General features: G+C 41.6%; 2 protein-coding genes across 10 annotated transcripts in view; one reads left to right on the top strand and one right to left on the bottom strand.

The window, feature by feature from the left end:
* Positions 1 to 22,271, top strand: part of RTN4IP1 (reticulon 4 interacting protein 1) — a 43,191-nt gene that overhangs the window by 11,366 nt on the left and 9,554 nt on the right. For 3 of the 9 annotated variants that reach the window (XM_087774026.1, XM_087774033.1, XM_087774027.1), the window contains 4 exons: positions 1,558 to 1,741; positions 3,084 to 3,176; positions 15,095 to 15,193; positions 20,358 to 20,480. In XM_087774026.1, coding sequence (XP_087630152.1) covers positions 1,558 to 1,741; positions 3,084 to 3,176; positions 15,095 to 15,193; positions 20,358 to 20,465 — 484 coding nt within the window. In that variant the 3' untranslated portion in view covers positions 20,466 to 20,480. Of the gene's footprint in view, positions 1 to 1,557; positions 1,742 to 3,083; positions 3,177 to 6,210; positions 6,375 to 15,094; positions 15,229 to 20,357; positions 20,481 to 22,271 lie in introns of those variants that run through there. The other 6 variants (XM_087774029.1, XM_087774030.1, XR_015708077.1 and 3 more) reach the window with 5 other exon arrangements.
* Positions 17,777 to 22,271, bottom strand: part of CRYBG1 (crystallin beta-gamma domain containing 1) — a 65,631-nt gene continuing 61,136 nt past the window's right edge. Inside the window, exons 21-22 of the mRNA XM_009463324.2 lie at positions 20,980 to 21,142; positions 17,777 to 18,087 (exon numbers count right to left, since the gene is read on the bottom strand). Coding sequence (XP_009461599.2) covers positions 17,999 to 18,087; positions 20,980 to 21,142 — 252 coding nt within the window. The 3' untranslated portion in view covers positions 17,777 to 17,998. The remainder of the gene's footprint in view (positions 18,088 to 20,979; positions 21,143 to 22,271) is intronic.

Raw genomic sequence — 22,271 nt, forward strand, 5'->3', positions numbered from 1 at the left:
GTGCCTTGTATTTGAATATGGTATTTACACTGCTCTTTTTAGCTAGATTGAGTTAACTTTCTGGGAGGGGAAATAGAAGCTGTTCAGTCTGTGAAAGAATCTTACCGATAACTGTGCTAAGAAGGCATGTGCCCTTTAACTATGGTGTGATTGTCAGCAGGCCTGAGGTCAACTGTGAGGGTACTGGCACTGTCCGTATGGGGAGGATGTGCATCAACTGACTTAGCAGTTTGCAAGCAGTGCTAAATTTGCCTTTGTGCAGTTCAACATCTTACATGCTAAACACCCATTCTAGCAAGTGACCCTTTTTAGGAGCTATCAACAGCACTGTCTTAGGGTGCAGTTTTATGATATAGCTAAGCCGATCAGTGAGGTACACTGAGGGGGGTGGTCCTACTTCCCTCCCCTTTTCAGTCGTACTGACTCTTCAGACTCCATGGTGGGCTAGTTTCTCCTGGAGCATTAGTTTTCATGATTTTAATTTCTGTTGTTTGCAGCTAACTGTTAGGTTGACTGAACTGTAACATGAAATCACAGCCTTGGAAGACAGGCAGGAAAACTCTCTTTCTAGAGATGAGAACTTTTCTATTTAATTTGCATAAAGTATTTTCCCTCTTATTTGTAGATGATTTAGATTTGATGTATGTGTGTATACATATCTATTGCAATCTGGAGATTGCTGGAAATTTGCAGATGAGAATGAGAATGAGCTGTGCATCTAACAGACTAGGTGCATAGCTCCCTGTTCCCCTATTCAACCTTTACAGACTCACATAGAATCATAGAATCGTTACATGCTGGGATAATGCAAAGGAACACTGAAATTGTGGCTTGTTGCCAGAGGCTGCACATACTCATTCTGCAGGGGGAAGGTTTTAGACCCTTTCCATTGTTAGGTTCTATGTCAAATAGGTAGATTTGAAGAAAAGAATTGTCAGTAAAGGTAAAATGGTCCCAAAACAAATAGGGAGGTCAAAAAAGACTTTTAGAAGTGAAGCTGAGAATTGGGTCACAAAAAAGATGTGAGGAGAAGGGTTAATATAGAGTAATTTGTTTATGTAACTTTGGCCACTGGAACCAACTTTCACATGAGGATAGCATGTACAGGAGATGTTCCTAGTCAGGGTGTGAGTCCAGACTAGTTTTTACATGCACATAGCATATTGTTCCATGCTAGGACCAGACCTCAAGACTGTTGCAGTAGTCTCAGTGGGAGGGCTGAAGAGAGAGAGCTCTAGAAGGCAAATAGAGAACGTAGTTGTGCATCTAAGAGTCTGCTTTTTGGAGTTTAAGACCAGTTTAAGTAAGTTATCGAAATAGCCTGTGTCTGCTGTGTAGTGAATGGGCAATAACCTGTAAATTTAACTCGCATTGTACGGAGCTGGTATTTAGCTGAAGTCTTGGGACTTTCTTGCTACTGGCTTGCAGGCAGTTATTTTAATGCATTGCAGTGATATGTAAAAATGTAAATTACAGTCAGTTTCTGATATGAATTAGCTTAATTATGATGAAATTATTTTCCCCATATCATGATACCTGTTTTTTACACGTTTGCAGATTTGATTTCATCCTAGATAATGTTGGTGGATCCACTGAGAAGTGGGCTCTAGATCTCCTGAAGAAATGGTCAGGAGCAACATACGTTACCTTAGTGACACCTTTCTTGATCAATATGGACAAACTTGGAGTGGCTGATGGCATGTTACAAACAGGAGTCACTGTTGGTTCCAAAACTGTAAAGGTATTTGACAAAATCCTATATACTTTAATATTATGTAGTACTCTAGTGGCTTCCTTTGTGGCTTGGATGCTAGTCATGTGGCTCATCTGTCTTATTTTCCTCATATATCATCAAGTGTACTTCAGATGCATTTTTATTCTTTCCTTCTTTCTTGCACTGAAAAAAAAAAAGTGTTGGGGTGGTGCTGATTGGTGTATGTGGTAGTTTGGGGTGCTTTGAAGTTTTGCTGCTTTATTGTGCTTTCCATTGTGGCCTTTTCCGTATGGCCCCCCTAGTGAGTCCTGCTGACAGCTAGTGTTTCATAGTAAACAGAGCAAATCCCTGCCTCATTGAAGTGAGGGTAATTTTGCTACTTGCTGGAGGCTGGTCAGGCTTTCTCTGAAAACGTTGTTCCATGACTGATTGTCTTCATCCTGTTCCAGCACCAGAGAGTAATAAAAGTGGTGGAGGGTGGCTAGAAAGTCTTTCATCTCTTTCATGTTCATATGTCTGGATGGTGATACTGATTTTTCTAGTTTTCATCAGTGGCTCTTAAAATGTTCAGCCAGTGGCCAGATCAGTGAGGCTTTTTAGAAGTTTTCTCTTTGTTCTCTCAACATGTGTACTTGCTCTCCAAATGAATGCTTTTCAAGCAGTTGCCATGGTATTCCTGTGATGGCATGGTTGAATGAGATTCCAAGTCTTGCACCGATACTTTCAAAGGAAAGCTCAAGAACAAAATGAAAAGGCTGGGAAGAAATCATGTAATATTATTTCTCAGCGTGCATGTTTCCATGATGAGAAGCATTGTATGCCATGTATTAAAAATCATCTGGCCCTCTTATTCCTATTACGACTTACTCAGAGGAGGTGCTCGTGACTTGTGCTTGTGAGATCTTCCCAAAATGCTTTTCATCTGAGCTGCCATCTGTCATTGGACGGTGATGACTTTGGCAGATGTGATGGTGGAAAATTTAATCACTGACACTGGGGTGGAAGGTTCTAAATGTCACATTGCTGGGTTTATTTCACCCCCTTTGTGAATGTGCATAAACATATAGCACCATTTCTCTGTTACGTAACAAATAATGCTGTTTCTAGCTGCAGAGACAAGGTGGTTGTTTTTCTCAACTAGCTGACTTGTGCAATTGGACACAAAACTCACCCTGATCCTATTGTGGTAATACAACATCCCTGTCTGTACATTTAATCCACATGCTTAGGTTACATTTTTTTCAGACACTAGCATATAATTTCCATGTCTTTTCCTTAAGTTACTTCTCTAGTGCTTCTGTCATTAATTTTAGTTCCCATTTCAGTTTCCTCTCATGTTTTTTTAATATATTTGTGGTCTTTCTTGCAGCATCTCTTTAAAGGAGTCCATTATCGGTGGGCATTTTTTATGCCAAGTGGCCCAAGTTTGGATGAAATAGCAGAACTAGTTGACTCTGGGAAGGTATGTCAGTAGCGGTTATTTGGCTGTTTGTGCTGAAAGAGGTGCTGCTTTGACTCAAAAATAGTGTAGTTCACAATTAGGGAATAAAACGTTAAGAGAGTCACAGTGAGGAAAACTAATTAAGAATTGACTTGCTCCTGTTTCTAACTCCTGGCTTTTGCATGGAATTTAGGAGTTTGTAATCCTTAAGACTGTTCTGCCGTCTCCCTCTCCACCCTACCTGTTTTTAAAAACACAAAGCTTTCTAAGTTATGAGGAAAGAATATCCAGCAATTGCTTATTTTTGCCAGTGGGAATCATTTAGCATGAACTCTGATGTTGAAAATGGTATGTTTTAAGAGCCCTCATTTGGTTCATTTGGTCAGAAAGAACATGACTGCGTGTATCTGCATATGCAAAATTGTCTAGCCTGGATGATCAGGAGTCCTGCCCATAATGTGCACAGAACTAGAATATTCAGGTTGTTGCGGGTCGTAGACGACCTGCATTGGCACAGTGTTGACAAGAATCTTGCGTTTCATTATTTCGGTGCTTCAGAGTATGATGTTTGTGCTGATTCAGCACAGTGACTTGGAATATTGTGAGTGTTCGTAAGCTTTCAGGGAATCTCTTGGTGGACATGGGGGAAAGGCATGAAGTGGCAGATAGGTCACCGCTTTTCTGATCTTTTCAGGTTTATGAGCTGGTTACAAAATGGGTGTGAGAGTGAGCAGTTGATTGCCTGTTTCTTGGACTGTGTGATGCTGTAGGTCCTGGCAGTGTCCTCTTCTGGATAATTTCATGTTGCCAAAATGCCTGGAGTAGAGAGTATGGACAACTGCTGTTAATCTTTCTGTGTGGTACCTAAGCAGAAGAGGAAGCAAGTCTGCTGTGACTGTGGGCAATTCCAGTATATGAACTGTCAGGCCATCTTGTGCTCAAAATTTGTGCATATTAGTAAAATTTAGGTCTCTCAAAGTCTGAGTGATGATCTCCTTTTTAGCTATGCATTATGTTCCGGACTTTGGAGAAGAGTAAATAAATTGCTGTTGTACCTAAGGCCTGATTTGCCTTAAGGCAAAAACTTAAGGATTCTATTTGCCACCTCAGTGCTGCTGATCAGAATAAAAATCTTCCTGAATTCAGCCACTCCTGTTCCTCTGTCGTGACCAGTGTGCTGCTGGCACGGTGTTTCCTAAAAAGTTGTCTACTCATAAACAGAGGCTGCAGCAGCAAATAAACTGTGGTGAAGTGTGTTCCTGGCTACAGCTTTGCACCACTCTGCTTTGTGTTATGCCCAGTGCTGTAGGCATTATCCTACGGTCAAGAAAGAAACCCTAGAAGATGCGCCTCATCCTGTGATTGCATCCAATCACACTGCTAAATTATAATTGACTAAGAAACAGAAATGCCCTCCTCTTCGTTCTTACCATTTGTTGTGATTCTTAGCCAGTCACGACTTGTTTTGTGTTCTGCTCCTACCTTGTATGCAAAACAAATGCAGAATATGCCCACGAAAGCCTCTTGGGAAACACCTGTTTATGCAATAGAGGTAGGGCTTAATCGGTGTTCTCTGCCTAATAATCTGGACAGGTGAATAGTAATGCCATTTAAAATGTACATCATACATATATGAATGTCCTGATGTACTTTTTGTTGTAAGATGATCATAAGGACAAAGACGTTTGTTTGGTCTTTTATTCTCTGTGCAAAAACAGGTCATAATGTCAGACTGTTTACCTGCATAGTCATTATTCTAGCAGCATTTTACTCTATTTGGTAAAATGTTGTAAACACATGTGCTATCATCAGTATTTTATAAGACCCAGATGTGTTCCATTAAGAAAGATGTTAATAAGACTGTGACCTTTATTGTCTAGACACAAGAGTTCTCTTAACCGGACAGATCATCCATGCAGAAGAGTAGGTGTTTAGAAAAAAGGCAGGAGAGAATTACTGGCGGAAATGTACCATCTCCCCAGGGAAGTGGTGGACTCCCCAGCATTGGACACTCTTAAGATTTGGCTGGACGGGGTGCTGGGCCATCTTGTCTAGACCATACTTTTGCCAAGAAAGGTTGGACTAGATGATCCTTGAGGTCCCTTCCAACCTGGTATTCTATGATTCTATGATAATTCCCCATAACTAAGTGAAAAGAAATGTTTATGTTTGAATAGGAGAGAATAAATAAAAATTAAAATAAAGAACCACAAAGCACTAAAAGTGTAGCAAGAAAACTTGGGGAAGCCAGCAAAGTGAGCTCATGTAGTTGAACTTCTTAGGTTTGAGTGAATACAGTTTTGAGTAATGCAGATTTAGTTATTTTGAAATTTCAGTGAATCGTCTTTTCTGTTACAGACATCTTAATTTTGAGATTGTATGAAGTGTGAATAGGAGAGCAATTGGAGAGCTCCTGAAAATGAGAGGCTTTTTTCAGGAAAGTATAAATCATGAAGGGGGATTTAAATGAAGGAAATAAAAAAGAGCTGATGGTTTAAAGCGATGATATTACAGTAAGTGAAGCTTTGAAGAGCATACCCCTGAAGCAGTTAGAGATCAGATTGATTGGTCAGTGTTTTTCCTTTTAGTCCTTTTGCACCAACACAGATTTTTAGTTCTGATGAGTTCATCATCTTCCTCTGCGAAAGCAAAAGGATTCTCAGTCCTTCAGTGGATGAAGAATAAGCAAAAAGGGCATTTTGTTTGAAGATATTTGGTTTTCACACGGATGGTCTTTGCAGCAAGGAATAGAGATTTGCAAAATGTCAGCTGTGAGGACGAGTTCTTTTAACAGCCTTTTTTAATGGGGAGGAAAAGAAGAGGATTTGATGAGCTGGTAGTGCAAGGAAGGATAATACTTTTCCTTTTGTAATTTACCTGCACATCAGCTCAGTTCTGGGGATTGTAAAACCATTTGCAGCTTATCAGCGGTTTTCTCTGCCTGCCTTGCAGCTGGACATCTTGCAAAGAGACTGTTGTGAGACTGAGGGGCTGGGGAGCTGCTGCAGCAGTAGTGGGCATGGAGAAAATCAAGTATTTCCTTGTCAAATTTTAGAGATACTGGCTACTTTCTAAACTGCTGGGAAGTCCCTGTTGTGGGCTGAACTCCACTGGATAATTACGAGCCAGTAAGGATTGGCTTAATGTGGGCTCCAGCAAGTCAGTTGTTGAAGCGCATGTCAGAAGCTGGGGATCTCTTCTCATGGCAGAACGTTCCTGGTGAGTTACAAGGTTCTCATCTGAAGACAGCTGAAATCAAGAAAGCTGTTCAGGGGACAGATTTGCTGGCACACTGTTCGGTGAAGCATTGTCACTGGTCTCTGCTGCCAGCATCATCACTGAAAGGCTTCGTAGGAATTAGTGTGATGTATTTGTGGCCAGTGTTGTGGATTTAACATTGACAGTCTTCAGTTTTGCTGCTTGCTTAACTTTTTCCTCCTTTTTAAGGGTGTGGTGAAAATATACCAAACTCATATAACTACGTAAGTTTGCAGAAAGCCTCTAACTTACAATTGAGCACTTACTTTTCCTTTTTTAAAGCCTGATGGAGGAGGCTGGCTCAAAAGACTCCATAGTGTCGTAAGGGGGAGCACTAAGTATGTTGTATGTTCCTGCTGGACCATGATAAGATGTGGGTTAACATGCAGCCCTACAGAAATTTTTGAAATTTTCATTTTAATTCGGTGCCATTTAAATGCAGTGCAGGTGTGTGTGTTCAGTGGCTTAGTGCTTTTTCCTCCGGAGCAGAGTTGCATCAGATGGGCTGATGGGTGAAAGCTGATATTGCAGAAGGAAGGCTAAAGGACAAGTAGAGTCTCAGATCGTGAAATGAATAGATCATTCTCTGTGTTGTTTGCTTTCTAGATAAATGTTACAGCACAGGCACACATCAGAAAAACAATTGCATGCCTATATTAATGTAATTTGTGCAAAGTGTTGATTATACATTTTGCTGAAGACACTAGATGCTTTCATAGAATCATAGAATAGTCAAGGTTGGAAAAGACCCTTAAGATCATCGAGTCCAACCGTCAACCTATCACTGCCAAGTTCATCTATACCATGTCCTCGAGCACTGTATCTATCCGTTCTTTAAATACCTCCAGGGATGGAGACTCAACCACTTCCCTGGGCAGCCTGTTCCAATGCTTGACCACCCTCTCAGTGAAGAAGTTTTTCCTAATATCTAACCTAAACTTCCCCTGGTGCAGCTTGAGGCCGTTTCCTCTCGTCCTATCACTTGTTACTAGGGAGAAGAGACCGACCCCCACCTCGCTACAACCTCCTTTCAGGTAGCTGTAGAGAGCAATAAGGTCTCCCCTCAGCCTCCTCTTCTCCAAACTAAACAACCCCAGCTCCCTCAGCCGCTCCTCATAAGACTTGTGCTCCATACCCTTCACCAGCTTTGTTGCCCTCCTCTGGACACACTCCAGCACCTCGATGTCCTTCTTGGAGTGAGGGGCCCAAAACTGAATACAGTACTCGAGGTGCGGCCTCACCAATGCCGAGTACAGGGGCACTATCACCTCCCTGGTCCTGCTGGCCACACTATTCCTGATACAAGCCAGGGTGCCATTGGCCCTCTTGGCCACCTGGGCACACTGCTGGCTCATGTTCAGGTGGCTGTCAACCAACACCCCCAGGTCCTTTTCTGCCAGGCAGCTCTCCAGCCACTCCTCCCCCAGCCTGTAGCGTTGCATGGGGTTGTTGTGACCCAAGTGCAGGACCCGGCACTGAGCCTTGTTGAATCTCATGCAGTTGGCCTCGGCCCAATGACCCAGCCTGTCCAGGTCCCTCTGTAGGGCCTTCCTACCCTCCAGCAGATCGACACTTCCACCCAACTCAGTGTCATCTGCAAACTTACTGAGGGTGCACTTGATCCCCTTGTCCAGATCATCAATAAAGATATTGAACAGGACTGGCCCCAGTACTGAGCCCTGGGGAACACCACTCGTGACCGGCCGCCAACTGGATTTGACTCCATTCACCACCACTCTCTGGGCTCGGCCGTCATTTTGGACTTAGCACCTGCTGTTGCAGTATGGAGGACAGGATGCTGACTGTTCTTTGGCCCTGCTGCTGTCTCCCTGTGCAGTGCTGTTACGAATGACATAACCTTTTGCTACCATAATTTCTCTATCTCCTAATGAGGGCTAATGCCCTTTATCCACCTTTGGTGATTTGCTCTGAGATACCCTGTTAAAACGTGGAATTCAGTTGTTTTCTGTTGCTAGTCTTGGCTCTTCAGGAAGTAAATAACACAAATGGATATGGTCATCCACTCTGACATTACTTGGGTTTTGAGTTGTTTGGATGGCGATGATTTAAGATGGCTTACATTCCTCCTGCTAGCACAGGTTATCACAACTTTTTGACTCTGTATCCTAACCCGTGTCTATTGATTTGCTTCCAGTTCATCGTGTTACAGTTCTGCAAGTAGCTTTTTCCCTGGCCCTTGTTGCACAGTTGTTGCAGACTTCTCTCATCTGTATGAATATCAAACAGCTAATGTAACATATTGAGCCTTTGAACGGGCTCCAGTCTGGCATCTCTAGATGTGGCCTTCTCTGCAGTAATTCCAGTTTTAGTCTTTATGGCTGTGCTAAGGTATCATAAGGTACCCGAGGTGACTCGCCCTTGGGTGGTGCCTGCTTTACTCTCCCTATCTGAAAAAGGACACTAAGGTAGCAATTCTGTACTTAAATGTATAAACTGACTACGGATCAGTCCTTCTCCCCACTCTCTTTAGTCACTCACACTTGTTCTGATGACCATCTTTCTCCATGCTAAATTGCAAAGCTTGCACCTTTTTTTTTCTCTCTTTTTTTTTTTTTTAAATTGTGTGCTTTCTTGTTGCAGTGCTTTTGCTTGCCAGGTTGGTTGGCTGGAGCCCAGAGATGTTGATCAAGGAGTCGTTGCCAAAAGCTCTGTTCAGTCCTTTCTCTTCCAAAAGGAACCTATACCTGCATTTTGTCATGGCCACCAAAAAAATCACTGTGTTTTTTATTAAAACACATCTGCTTCTCTTCCTCCAGGACATGATAGCTTGCTTATGCTTTTTATGAAAGTGCTGTGTGATTAGATCGTAAAATGTCTGTGAAGAAGACTAATGGAAATTTTGCATACTGTGGAGAGATAGGGTTTGAATATGTCAGTTCACATAAACTATGATGAGGTCTGGAAAAACTTCATCATATACCAGGTATTTAATCAGATGTTTTGCAGCCTGATGTAGTTGCATATTCTGTAGAAAGTCAGTCCTAGTGTTCTGAGCTCTAGTCCCCTCGTGTAGGAGGGAATTATGTCCAGCACAGTGGTGAAATGTGGGGTCAACAAGACAGCTCTTGTCTGTTGTGAGTTTAATTTGCTGAGACCTGGGGAGATGCAGATCATGCAGCATTCTTCTTCTAATATATATATATATATATAAAAATATATATATAATATGCTTTCATATATGAATATATATATACTCATATATATATATAAAAATACATATATATATATAAAACTGTACTAAAGTTTGTTCTTTCTTAATTATATGGTAGCATTGCCCCAGATTGATTTAATTACGAGCATAAATAGCAGGACAACTACCATGAACGTGACTGCTAGGGGGTTCCAGAAGAGAGAGTTGTTCTTTCCTTTAGTTAATAGTTTTTCAGCATGGTTCAATAGGTAACTAAACCCAGGATCTTCCTCAATTCTTCTGATTTAAGCTTGGGCTAGGCTGGCACACACTACAATTCTGGGCTTGCTCCAGTTTCTTACTGCTCCTCATTGTGTTCTGTAGAAGCTGTTCTGCCAGGGTTAATTAATGAACTAGAGTTTTTTTTAGGCTCTTCTACACTCCAAACCATACTCTGGTAGCCTGCTTAACTGAAATTTGTCTTCTAGCATTTTAATAATTGTAGATGATACTCATGAGTTACTGTGGGCTGCTGTTAGAGGCTTGATATGAAAGAATGCACCTTGGCTTGAAAAACAAACAAACAAAACCTGGTAATACAGTTGTCTGTAAGATGACTATGGGAGTAGACCCCAGGACACATGCCTTCTATTCCTGTGTCTTGACCGCTGCACCACCGTTCTTTTTATGGGTGTATGAGACCGGATCCTTGGATCATTTTTACTTCTGTTAGGCATTTGGGAGAGAAATATCACGTACCTGATGTCCTTTAATGTGCTCTTGGATGAAAGTGTGTATTCTGTGAAATACAAGTTGATCAAAACCATAGTACATATAGTTGCAAAGCTACCCGTACAACATGTGACCAGACCCAGCTGTTCCAGAGGATAAGAACTTTTAATCTTTGTCTTCAGTGAGGGTTGACCCTAGAACCTAATGATGTCAAGCTATATGAAGCTCAGCATACATTGTTGCACGCCATTGTAAGGGGAAGGAAGGATGAAGAAAGGGGTGGGATTTAACACCCAAAGAACATGCAACTTGAGTACAGCAGAGAAGGAGATGCTCAGCTAAAGGGACAGGGACTGTTCTTTGTGATGATTTCTGTTCAGGTCTCTTGTTGACATTGAAGGGAGACTCACTGGAGGCCAAAGGAGAGCATCACGCTCTGCATTTGTGCATGTGTGCTCATGTACCGTATTTGGGCATGGTGGTAATTTCTGGAGGAAGACGGCCTTTATCTTCTAAATTAGCTAGTCAAAATGCAAGCAGGTCTTTTCCATTACGGCAAGCTCTCAAGAGGATTTTGAGGTCTGGTGGAGCACATCACAGCTCTCATTCTGTGCACATGCACGTATCTTTTCCAAAGCATGTACACAAGCCATGAGCACACTCACGGCTGCTTACCGAGGCGTAAGTAGGGTGCGTGCACTGGGAGGCAGCAGCTGGGAGGGAGGCACTCTGCAAAGCAAGGCTGCCCTGCCGTTTTGACACGGCCATCCTTTACAAACCTGGGGGAGAGCCAGTGCACTGTCATTGCCCTTGGAGCAAGGGGACTTTTTTTTTTTCTTTTCCGCTTTGAGCTAGGCTTGCTCTGAGGGCCTCTGAGGTTTGGTTGTCTCTCTCCTGAGAATTTCAAGGCTCTAGCTCTCCCTCCAGCGGCAGGACGCAGCTCCACACTCACTGGAGCGACTTCTTGCTAATACGAGGGTCAAAGCCATCTTCATTCCCTTCATGTTTTTTTCACTTGTCCCCTCCTGATTGATAGATTCAGACTGTGTCCTTGCTACCACAGAAATGGGGACCTCCAAGGGTGGGCTTGAATTTGCCATTAGCGGGAGCGTGTTCCTGCTGACGTGTTCACTGCCTGCTGCGTTCAGAGCTGGATTGGCTGGGGTACCACTTCTGTGCTCTATGTAGGATAGCCTTAATCAGCATCAGCAGTGACTCTTTTTATTTTTCCAAACACATGAGTTCATTTCAAGAGACCTGAGATTCATTTCTATAGTATGTCCTGCATCGGAGAGAATGAAGAGGAAGAAAACACCTTTCAGGCCCAGTCTGTTTTCAGATAAACATTTCAATGCGGGTGTGTTAATCCTTTCTCTCCCAGACTTTAGTTTAATCCCTTTTCCCTGAACAAATAGGTGTCCTCTGGCAAGGAACTGATGTGTGGCTGTAAATAGCCAGTGTTTTTATTATCCAGTTAATCTCCATTTATTATCACACATTCAACAAACAGCAGACGCTCCCCTACTTGTTTGTCTGCTCACAGGAAGAAATTTTATCTTAGTCAGTGGATTATGGTAAAGGCTGAGTGAATCACTGTGCTGCGACATGGTCAGCCCTTTCAGGGTTATTCAAACAATGGGACTGACCAGCCAGCCAGATAAAATGTTTAATGCTCTAGATTGTCAGGATCATCAATTTAGTATTCACGTCTCTCTATAGCACTGCCTAAAGGCAGCGTTTAAATGGAGCTAGAGGTTACATCAATGTAGCAGATGGGCTTTCAGCGTGTGGCGGCAGCAATAGGCACGGTGTTTTGAACTGGGAGGCTGAATGCAGGGTTCCTCTGAATCCCTGTGTCACCACTTTTCAAATGCGATGCTTTGAACTTTACATAGGAGGCTGAGGACGGTAACATACCTCATTCTGTCAGGGTTATAAGCTGTGACCTACAGTAAATGACTGCAGGTAGCAAACATTGAAGTGTCTTGTCCATTTTTTCTCAGCTGCTGCATGTGTCCGAAATTAACTTCTGCCTTTCTCTGGAATCCCTTGTGCTTCACATCCCTCGTGCTGCTGCACTGCTTTCTTCCCCGAATACCTTTCCTTTCCTCCCAGGCACTTGCCCTGCTAGGGTCAGCTGTGTCCATGCTCCAGCAGGCTGAGTTTCTGTATTCTTTTTTTTTTTTTTCTTAATTGAAGCACAGCTTTGTATGTAACTGCCATTAACAATGAGTACCTGTACAAGTGCCGCACTTGTCCTTGGCTCAACAAGGTTACTGTATTGTTTTTTTTCCCAAGCTTCTGCTACGAAAGCAAGTGTTGGTCTTCCTCAAAACAGTTCCTACTGATCATCAGCACGTTCCTCCTGCTCATAGTCACAGCAGCTGCAGTTTACTCGGATGCTCAGTTTACCCAGAGCCATTATCTCATTCCGTGTTTTTGCTGCCCTGGGTCCAAGTCCCTGAATTTGCTGATGCCTGAGACGACATTTCCATTCTGTGCTGGATGCTGACCAGTGATTTTGCTTTGAACTTGATCATTCATGCCCCACATTTCTTCCCTGGTTGAGCAGCAGAAAGTGTTGCACTATCTTTCTGGCTTCTCTGCTGTGTAACTACTCACTTTGCTAGAGGTTTGTTTACAGAAATTGTCCTGGCAGAACAAGGAGAAGAAATTACCCAGCATTGTACCCTGCAGCATGGCAAGTTTGAAGCACTTAGTGAATTACATTTATTTGCACAGTTGCTCTCATAGTGATTTGGCTGCTAATTCTGACTTTTTCTTTGGAGGCGGGTCACTCATTCCTACTTTTCTGCCATGTAACGTTTCACACCACTGCTAAGCTTGCCTTGACAAAATAAAAAGGAGAATCTAGTGAGAAGCCTAGGAGATACTGCAGTGTAATAGATTATTGATGTCTTGGATTACTGTTACAAGCAAAATTAGGAGTTATTTTAGTGCAAAGAATGGACTTCAAGGTAAGGCACTGTGTATGGATAAAGAGAAAATTAAGATAGTTGAGAAGAGGACCTGCATGAGCACAGACAACTACCAGATGGCATTCGTTGTGCTGTTGGGGAGGGTGCTGGGTGGTCAGTGCTGCTGCTTGGAAAACGTGTGCACGTGAAAACCTTTCCTGGGTAGTGCTGCACATTCACCTTCTCAGCAGCATGTCTGAACACATAACCCCTCGCCTTCTGGTAAAAGTAAGCAAGCCTTTTGAAAGACAGTACTGTTCTGATGCTGGCAAATTTGTATTGCTGTTGTATTCCTTTTCCGTTTAGCGAGATGTACGTCCTACCAGGAGAGGGCAGTTACCAGTTCTGGCGTATTCAACGAGATAGTGTACATGCTAGTAGCTGTGAGGAAAAAGCCTGAAGATACTGACACAAGTAACAAGGATCTTTTTCTAGCACAGTAAATAGGGTGTCTGGATCTTTGTTACTACAAGGGCGCATAGTGATAGGACTAAGGGGTAATGGCTTTAAACTGAAAGAAGGTAGATTTAGATTAGATATAAGGAAGAAATGCTTTACTATGAGGGCGGTGAGGCACTGCAACAGGTTGCCCAGAGAAGTTGTGGATGCCCCATCCCTGGAAGCGTTCAGGGCCAGGTTGGATGGGGCTTTGAGCAACCTGGTCTGGTGGAAGGTGTCCCTGCCCGTGGCAGGGGGGTTGGAACCAGATGATTTTTAAGGTCCCTGCCAACCCAAACCATTCTATGATTCTATAAATCTTCACGACTGCAAGAGCTAGCTGCAGACTCATCTACTGTTAATGTTTTCCTCTGATTAGAGGATTAGGATCAGTTCATCAGTGCAAGAACACGCACTGGGCTGGTCTTAGGGGATCCAAGGTAAGAGACCAATCCCAGGGTAGGCAGGATCTTTGGGAGGAAGTGTGGGAGGTACTTTTGTACACAGATCTTGTCTTGGCCTTTGGAAGGCTGACTCAGGACTTGATGATAGAAAAAGTCTCTTCCCTCGGACCAGCAGTGACAAGTATTTTTCAGAAGCAGCTGGGATTTATTCTGCCTCTGTCTGTACATTATGATGTCTAAAGAAAATGCCTGTAGGGTTTTCAGGCTCCTTAGTTAATAATGGCGACAGTTTCACCTTCATTATTAGAAATGAATCTAAAACAATCCAGAAGGCTACTCTACAAAATTAATGCCAAAATAGCAGTCAATGCAAGCTGGGCTTAATGATGTATGCCTACTGAAATACACAGCAGCTGAGTTTCCCAGTGTATCTAAATGATTCAGCAGCAAATGTTTGTGGACTTTTTTTTTTTGTACTTCATTTGTGGCCAAGTCTTTTAAGGGTACTGAGGCATGCACTGATGCAGATAAGCACTAGATTCATAGGTATCTTTAAAACATCTGACCTTTTGAAAACTCGAGTTTAAGAAAACCAGTAGACAAATATGAGGAAAAAATGTTCTTCCTTTTCCTCAGTGTATCACTGTGGACAACAAAAAGTTGAACCACAGTGTCAGATTTTAAAGGGACTTAGAAGCTAGAGTCTTGCATGGTACTTTATTGTTAAAGAGTCCCAGGTGAGAGCTCCAAACTGCTAGTACAGATGTTTGAAAACTTGGGCAGAGAGCTGCAGAAAGCCTTCTCCTGCATGCAGAGGGGTCCCTGAAAAAAAGTTAAAAGCTAGTGACTACAAAATTTGGCAACTTCTGCCCTAAATACCATAGAGAAACCTCCCCCCTTTCTTCATACAGTTTTGAAGTGTGAAGGCGATACATTATTTTATTCCTAATATAGTGACACTTTCTCTTTATTCTGTAGATTCAACCGGTTATTGATCAAGTCTTCTCTTTTTCTGAAGTTCCAAAGGCCTTTCTGAAATTGGAAGGAGGACATGCACGTGGAAAAACAGTGATTGATGTAATTAGTAAAAAATAAAGTATCTCTAATCTTTATTCTGTCCGCAGTCAGTCCTTTACTGGTAAATTACACTTGAACACAAATTGGTACATAGCAACTGTTTCTTCTTTAAAAGCTCACACAGGATAGGTAATTTTTTAAAAAAGTCTTGTTTTAGAAAAGCCTCTGATTCCTTCATACTCTGCCTGTTAATAACTGTTAATATGCAGACAAGAAATACTAATGTCCCTTAGGTATTTCTACATGAAAACCATGTTAAGAATGTAGTTGTGGCTTCTGTAGAACACCCCTCACTCTTGGGATAAGAGGAACAGCCGGCAGCATTTTCAGTTTGTAATCTTGGAGCTTTTATTTTCCAGATATTGGAAGATATATGGCGAGGCACACTTTTATCCGATTGTCCATATGAAACTTGTGCTGTCCTTTTTCCCTTGGCCCTTCCTAGTTCTGTTCACCTTTATTAATATATATTCTTACTCAGTCTAGTTCATTCTCAGAGCCTGTAAACCTTTCCTGTATTAACTGGTCACATTGCTGTCTCAAGACTAGTACTTTAATCTTGATATGGCAAATCTCTCATGGCATAACTAATCTGAGTAGAAGCATGGAACAAAATCAATCTGTAACTGATAATTATTCTAATTGCCTGACTCCTGGCACAGATTCAGCTGACTACAGTGTTTATGCAGGTAAGCTAGACATGATTTTGTCAGTAACCGGGAGACCCTGTTCCTTCCATGCCCGCTATCACTGCTGGTGGTGATGAAGTGCTTGAGGGGTATGTGTCTGTTGGTCTGGTTTTAAACTTACCACTTTGCCAGAGATGGGCTACAGAGTGACTTCCCCTGCAATAATGCAGGCAGATCGAAGAAAAGTGGTAACCTTTTAATTGAGAACTGCGCATTTACTGTGGTGCAGCTACGGTGATGGAAAAACCATGTCACGCAGTGCTTCCACCAGGGGACAGAAGGAGCAGCCACGTGAACTGTGGCCCCGTGTACAAGTGCACTGAACACATGCTTGTACAGGAGAAGCATCCATTCCTCAGAGCCTGCAGCTGTTCCGCACCCTGTATTCACTCCTCATTAGCTGGCTGTTGCAGGGGAATTATGGACAGAGAAGGGCACAAGACAAAAGCAAAACTAACTGTAAAAATGTCAGCTTTCCACCTTTAAAAATAATTTCAATAAAAAGTTACCTAACTTAAATTTATTTGTAAAATGCTATATTATATATAGCAAGAGCACATCAATATGACAAAGTACCACTGTTTGGAACCAATAACAACAAATTTTCTATGAAGAACTAAAAGCAGCACATTTCGGAGCAACAAAACTTCAGTATGTCTGTACAAAAGGAGGAAAATCAGTAAGGCACTTCTTCTAGGGTGGTAACAATAAAAGCACCAGTATCCTTTGAGGCAATACAATAGTAATGAAAATGTTAATTTTAAACAGACTTACTATGCAAGACAAAGGCCTGGATGCTCCTAGGAGCAGCTTGTAATAACACTGGTCTAAGCCAGAACAACACAGCAGCATAGTACAAGACTGTATTTTACCTTTTTGCCAACATTATTAAGGAAAACTAACAAAACCAGGTTAAGAGCAGGGCAACAGAAGAACCTCTTGCAGTCACTAGTATATCTTACTTGTCACAAGCTCTTTACTAAATCAGTAACACTTACTTTGAATGGGCACAGCCCTTGTGACTGGGCACGTATCCAGGCTTGGCTGTGCCACTTACTAGAGCAGTCTGACGCTCCTGCCCAGCAGCAACCAGAGGCGTTGCTCTCCAACATCACCAGAAACACTTGGGAGTCTGGCATTCTCCACGGTAAGCCCAACAGGCAGTGGCTGAAAAACTTGGTAACCACAGTGCTTAACTGCTGTTGCAGTCATCTTTAGTGATACTTTCCCTAAGAATTCTTGTTTTCTGTATGATTTTGGAGTTCAGGAAAATTATACTTACTGGAACTTACTGGAAAAGGTAAAAATTTGACTTGACAAAGAAGTAAAATACCTCTAACTCAGTTAGGCAGCCTAGAAAATGGGCAAGTTCTTCACATTCCTATGCATCCTTTTGCCAGCCCTCTCTTTTTCTAACAAACATCTACTAATTTACATCGTCTCTACATGAGAAAATCTAGATTTTTTTAATTTAGGACTTACTATATTAGCATACTAACTATATTTGAAGCCACATGTTAAAAATTCTTTGGATGTGCTGTGTGCTAGCAGTCTTTTAACTTTCAGTAAACATAAGTTTGTTCCAGTGAAACAAATATATTAATTTCCAGTAGTGAATATTTCTCTATACTACAGCCCATAGGTCCAAATTTCTATACCTACATAGACACTGCACTCCTGTCCTTTATAAAATAAGCTTTAATTATTTTTTAGCCCTTCTCTCAGTTATAAAAAGAACAACTTTTAAAAATAATTTAAAATTATGCTTCTTGACTATTCTGGATTAACTACTCACTGACTCAACTGTAACTATGGGGTCTCTCCCACCTTTACCTCTTCCACTCTAGCCCGAGGCATACTACCACTCTCTATCTCACATTGACTTGTGATGATTAAAAAAAAAAAAAAAAAAAAAAGGTTGAGAGATAATACTCAAAACTTTTATAGGGATAATAATCTTAGATAGAGAGGTGAAATCATTCCGTCGCTTGTTCTTTTTAAAATTGCAAAGAAAAGACAAAACTCTCATTGTTGATACTGTATCCTTCAGAGATGGCAGCGCCAATTCTAGTGTCTCGAATAGTGGCTAATTCAAACGTCATCTTTGCTTGTTTGTTCATACAACCAGCGGTTCCCAACACTGTGTTAACTTCTCTTCGTTGACTGTGTTGACAACAACATGGTCGCGATCATATTGTGCACCCCCTGTAAAGAAAAATTCCAAAGACTGTAGATTATCTTTGAAATAAGAGACGTGTACTCTAGGTTTCAGGGCAACTCTAATTGAAGTGCTGGTGTAGACAGTTTCTCTTCTCCCCAAGGCACTGAAAAGACAAACTAATTTTCATCACTTTTTGTGATGTTTGCCTGTTTTTGGAATTAATTTTGAAACAAGGGAGCCTGCCTGCTCTTCTCCACCTCTGCAGTAGTTCAGTACCTTGGCTTTTTCAGCCTGGATGCGAAAAGGAAAAAAACACTGCAATACAGTCAGGTGTAGCTCCTTTAAGACTGTCACTTCCCAAAAGTCAAACGTGGCTGTTCAGTTTCCCCTCAACAGTTGTCAGCTGTCCCTTCACTCTGAAGATGATGTTTACGCGATGAAATAAGTCCTGCTGCTAACAGACAATACGAGCATGACCCACACCAGAGACAAGGTCTGGTACTCATTTACTCTTTGCCATTATAATCCTGTATTTTGACCAGCTGCATCGCAAGTCGCCATACACAGAATATCACCCAACGTTCGGCTGTTTCCACTGGCAGCTGAACATACCTGAATGCAAAATATAACCCTTTCTTAGAGGGGCTTAATTTACTCACATGATGCAATGCCAAGCACCTTCCCATAGAAGAGCACCGTTAGTATTTGACTTACGAAACTCGGAAGCAAAGAAACGTTCAACTAGAGCTGAAAGTCAGAACGGCCGTTTTGTTCTCAGATCTAGTACGTACTGCAGAAGCACAGGACACGTGCATCTCGTGGTACAACACACCTGCAATAGCAGGCAGTATTCCCACTGGAAGCAGCCATCTGAACCAACCATTTAATACCGAGCACCAGGACACTCCTATGGACACCGTCTTTCATCCTGCACCCCTATAGCCTCACCCTCCCCGCATGGGCAAAAGACAAGCCTTGGAGCTGGAAGCTTATGATGAGTGTAACAAATAGGGACTCTAGCAGATCTCAGAAAGGACTATGCTAGGCACCTGGAGTCCGGCATGGGCAGGCACGTTTAAGAGTAGCTCTTTGGTGCTAAGGAAATGCCGTCTCAAGCACCTTAGCTGTTCGCTTCAGGAATCTGGGGGAGGCTTTCTGGTGCCACTGTCCCACATCAGAAAGGTCTCTGAGAAGGTTAACACCAACATGATTTCTCTCCTTGCCATCACCAGGCAATTACTAAAAAGCAGGAGAGATACACAGCAGAAATACTTGCAAAGGGGGGGGGGGAAGAAGGGAATACCAGATCAAATACTCCCACAGGGGAAAAAAACCATAACCAGCAGCTACAAAAAAGTAACAATAGCTACATAGCTCAGTTATCACTGTGAGCGCAAAAAGTATTGTGTAAGCAGTGTCTGATAGAATGTAAACCTGTTATAATGGGATAAGATGGGATTTTTTTTTAGTTGACCAAGAGACTATTCACTTTGATAGAGCACTGCTCTGGACAAAGCGTTGTGCTATGCCAGTATATCCACAAGGTGGCATTGGTAGCTGCACAGATGAACAGCTGCAATCATTTGCTGAAGAATTCATTAGTGCTCAAATTGTGGTCAAGAACTGATCAGCGGAATTGGCAGGAACAGGTAATGTTCCTACTAGGCTTCCTCAAATAAAAGCTAAATGTACCTACTCTTTCATATTTAGCATACAGATTTACTTTTCTTTAAGCTAAGAGTGCACCTATACTTTCATCACCAGTCCTATCCATTGTGAAGTTCTTCAATTATAAATGCAGAATACATAATTGCTTTTAATATGATTAACTCAAGACAAGGCAGTGTAATAGTGTTTCTGCTTGTTTGGCGCAACTCGGAACTGACTTCAGAAAAGGTATGCAGAATCACTGTGACTAAAGACTCTCCCTTGAACTGGAGTCTTTTTGATAAGTTTATAATTAATCATCACTAGCTTTTTATGGCAGTAAAGATAATTTGTGACTATTTGTGCCAGTGTTGTATTATGGTCAGACATTAGATAACCCTTTTCTCACAGTTCTGATAGTCCTGTCCTTTTTAGTTCTAAAGTACTGACTGTTGACTCTGGTATTTGTCTGTCTTTCTTTCTCTCACGCACCCCCTCCGGTAATTGCTGTAATTAACGTCACAGTATCAATGCAAAATTAATTTTAAAACAGCTAAAAAAATTAATAGCTATAGAAAATTATTACTGCCCCCACCTGAAAATGCAGTTATGTAAGAACATCTGATTATGCTAATTCTGCTAATCATTCCATTTGCTGCTTTTTCAGACCTTCTATGAAACTATGAAAGCAAAGTTCAGAAACAGTATCTACATGAATCAAATTGCTGTGACAAAAGCAACTGTAAAACATGCATCAAGTGCGCACAGAACATAAGCTGCTATGGCAGAATCTCATGTTCGCAATAAAGGTATAGCCATTAATAAACAAATGAAAAACCTTTTTGCATCTAATCACATCAGTGTACAAGCCTGCCTTTGCTTTCCTAACATCCTTTGGCTATTGCATCTAAAACTACTATGTAAGAAAATTTGCTCTATACAAATTAAAGTTAATGAGAAGCTAAGTTTTTCTTGCTTCAGCATTTGAAATAATTATACTCACATCACCCAGTGCGACGTAAAATTAACTGAGGATATCTACAGTGAGTGGACACTGGGAATACAAGATAAGCAAGTACTGTGAGTTACTAAACTCTATGTAGGAAAAATGAAATGAAGCCCTAGGGCCTGTATAATTCAGGAGGTCAGACTAGCTAATCGGGTCTTTTTTGCTTCTAGATTAAAGTAACTATAACACCATCCTTAATTTATAGGCACGTTTAGTGCCTATCCCACTGTAAAGACAATGTAATTAAGACACAGTGTAATGAGATAACACATTTGCTTACCTTTGATATCTAAAACCAGCTTGGGTTTCATCTTGCTATAAATCCTGCCATCAGGACTAATGTGCCAATATTGTTTGTCTTCGTTCCGCTCAAATGACAGACCGAGTTTAGAGCCAGGAGTTATAAGATTTCCAACAATTGTCAAGCAGCAATCCTCTGCCATCTGTGTCATCAGAAAGGCAACGGCAGTTATTCAAAATGGCCTTACTCCTAGTATCCACTGTTTTTTAATCAGATAGGAGAGATGTCAGCAGGTGAGAACAGGACCTAGAAACTACTTTCCCTAAAGGAATGTATTTTTGCCCCAAACTAAAGACTACTTTTTTCTTTTTTGTTCCCGCCGACACTCTCCACTACATAAGAACATTAAAATAACCATGCTGTATCAGATCAAAAGGTACAATTAGCACCTGCCTCTAGCAGTGGCCAGTAACAGATGCCTGGAAGATTACATTCACTCTGCTCTTGTATGCAGTATGTTCCTGGTAATCTCTCCCAGTCTACAGCAATCTCCAGCCCAGAGACCTTTCCATGCAGTGCTGGTACCTTTAATAGTCAGACAGTTCCTGTCCCATATGTGAATTCATTAGTCACCACCCATTGAGATCAGTGTAACCCTTTTACATGAACACCCTTCTGTATCATACCCATTCTGTGGCAAGCAGTTCCAAATCTCAACTACTACTACTATTAAAAAAAAAAAAGAATTAAAAAATAATTTGATAGGCAACTACTAATTTTATTTGATGCTCTCCTCACCCCCCTTCCCTGCCCTTATTTTAAGGGATGTCTTGTCCACGCTATGTTTGCAGAGACTTCAATCATATCATCCCTCAAACTGCCCCCTTTGCAGGCTAAAAAGTCCTAGCTATTTCATCTCTTCCTTGCATGGAAGCCCTCCACCTCCTCTGCGCATCCTTTTTTTGTTCTTTAATAATTTCTAGTTCTGCAATAACCTTTTGAGATAAAGGACATAACTGCACAGCATCGAGTGTATGAATTTCACAGCCTATAACAATATTTTCTTCTTTTTTCTATATTCTTTTCCTAGGTATTTGTATTACTTGATTTCAAAACTCTGCAAATGTCTTTATGGTTAAAAAAAGAACTGGCAAAAAGCAAGCTTACTTGAAAAGAATATTAAGGCTGCATTAGTAGTGATTACAGTTAATTATTCTATGTGAACAGTGATTTTCAATACATCACCATAAGCCACCTTGTAACTTCTGAATGGACTTCAGTGGCAGATTAAACAAACACCCATCTGCCATTGTTGATATGGCCCTAAATTA

Source organism: Nipponia nippon, unplaced genomic scaffold (genome assembly GCF_047370975.1).
Source record: "Nipponia nippon isolate SJK-2023a ecotype South Korea unplaced genomic scaffold, ASM4737097v1 scaffold_4, whole genome shotgun sequence".
NCBI classification, from domain to species: domain Eukaryota; kingdom Metazoa; phylum Chordata; class Aves; order Pelecaniformes; family Threskiornithidae; genus Nipponia; species Nipponia nippon.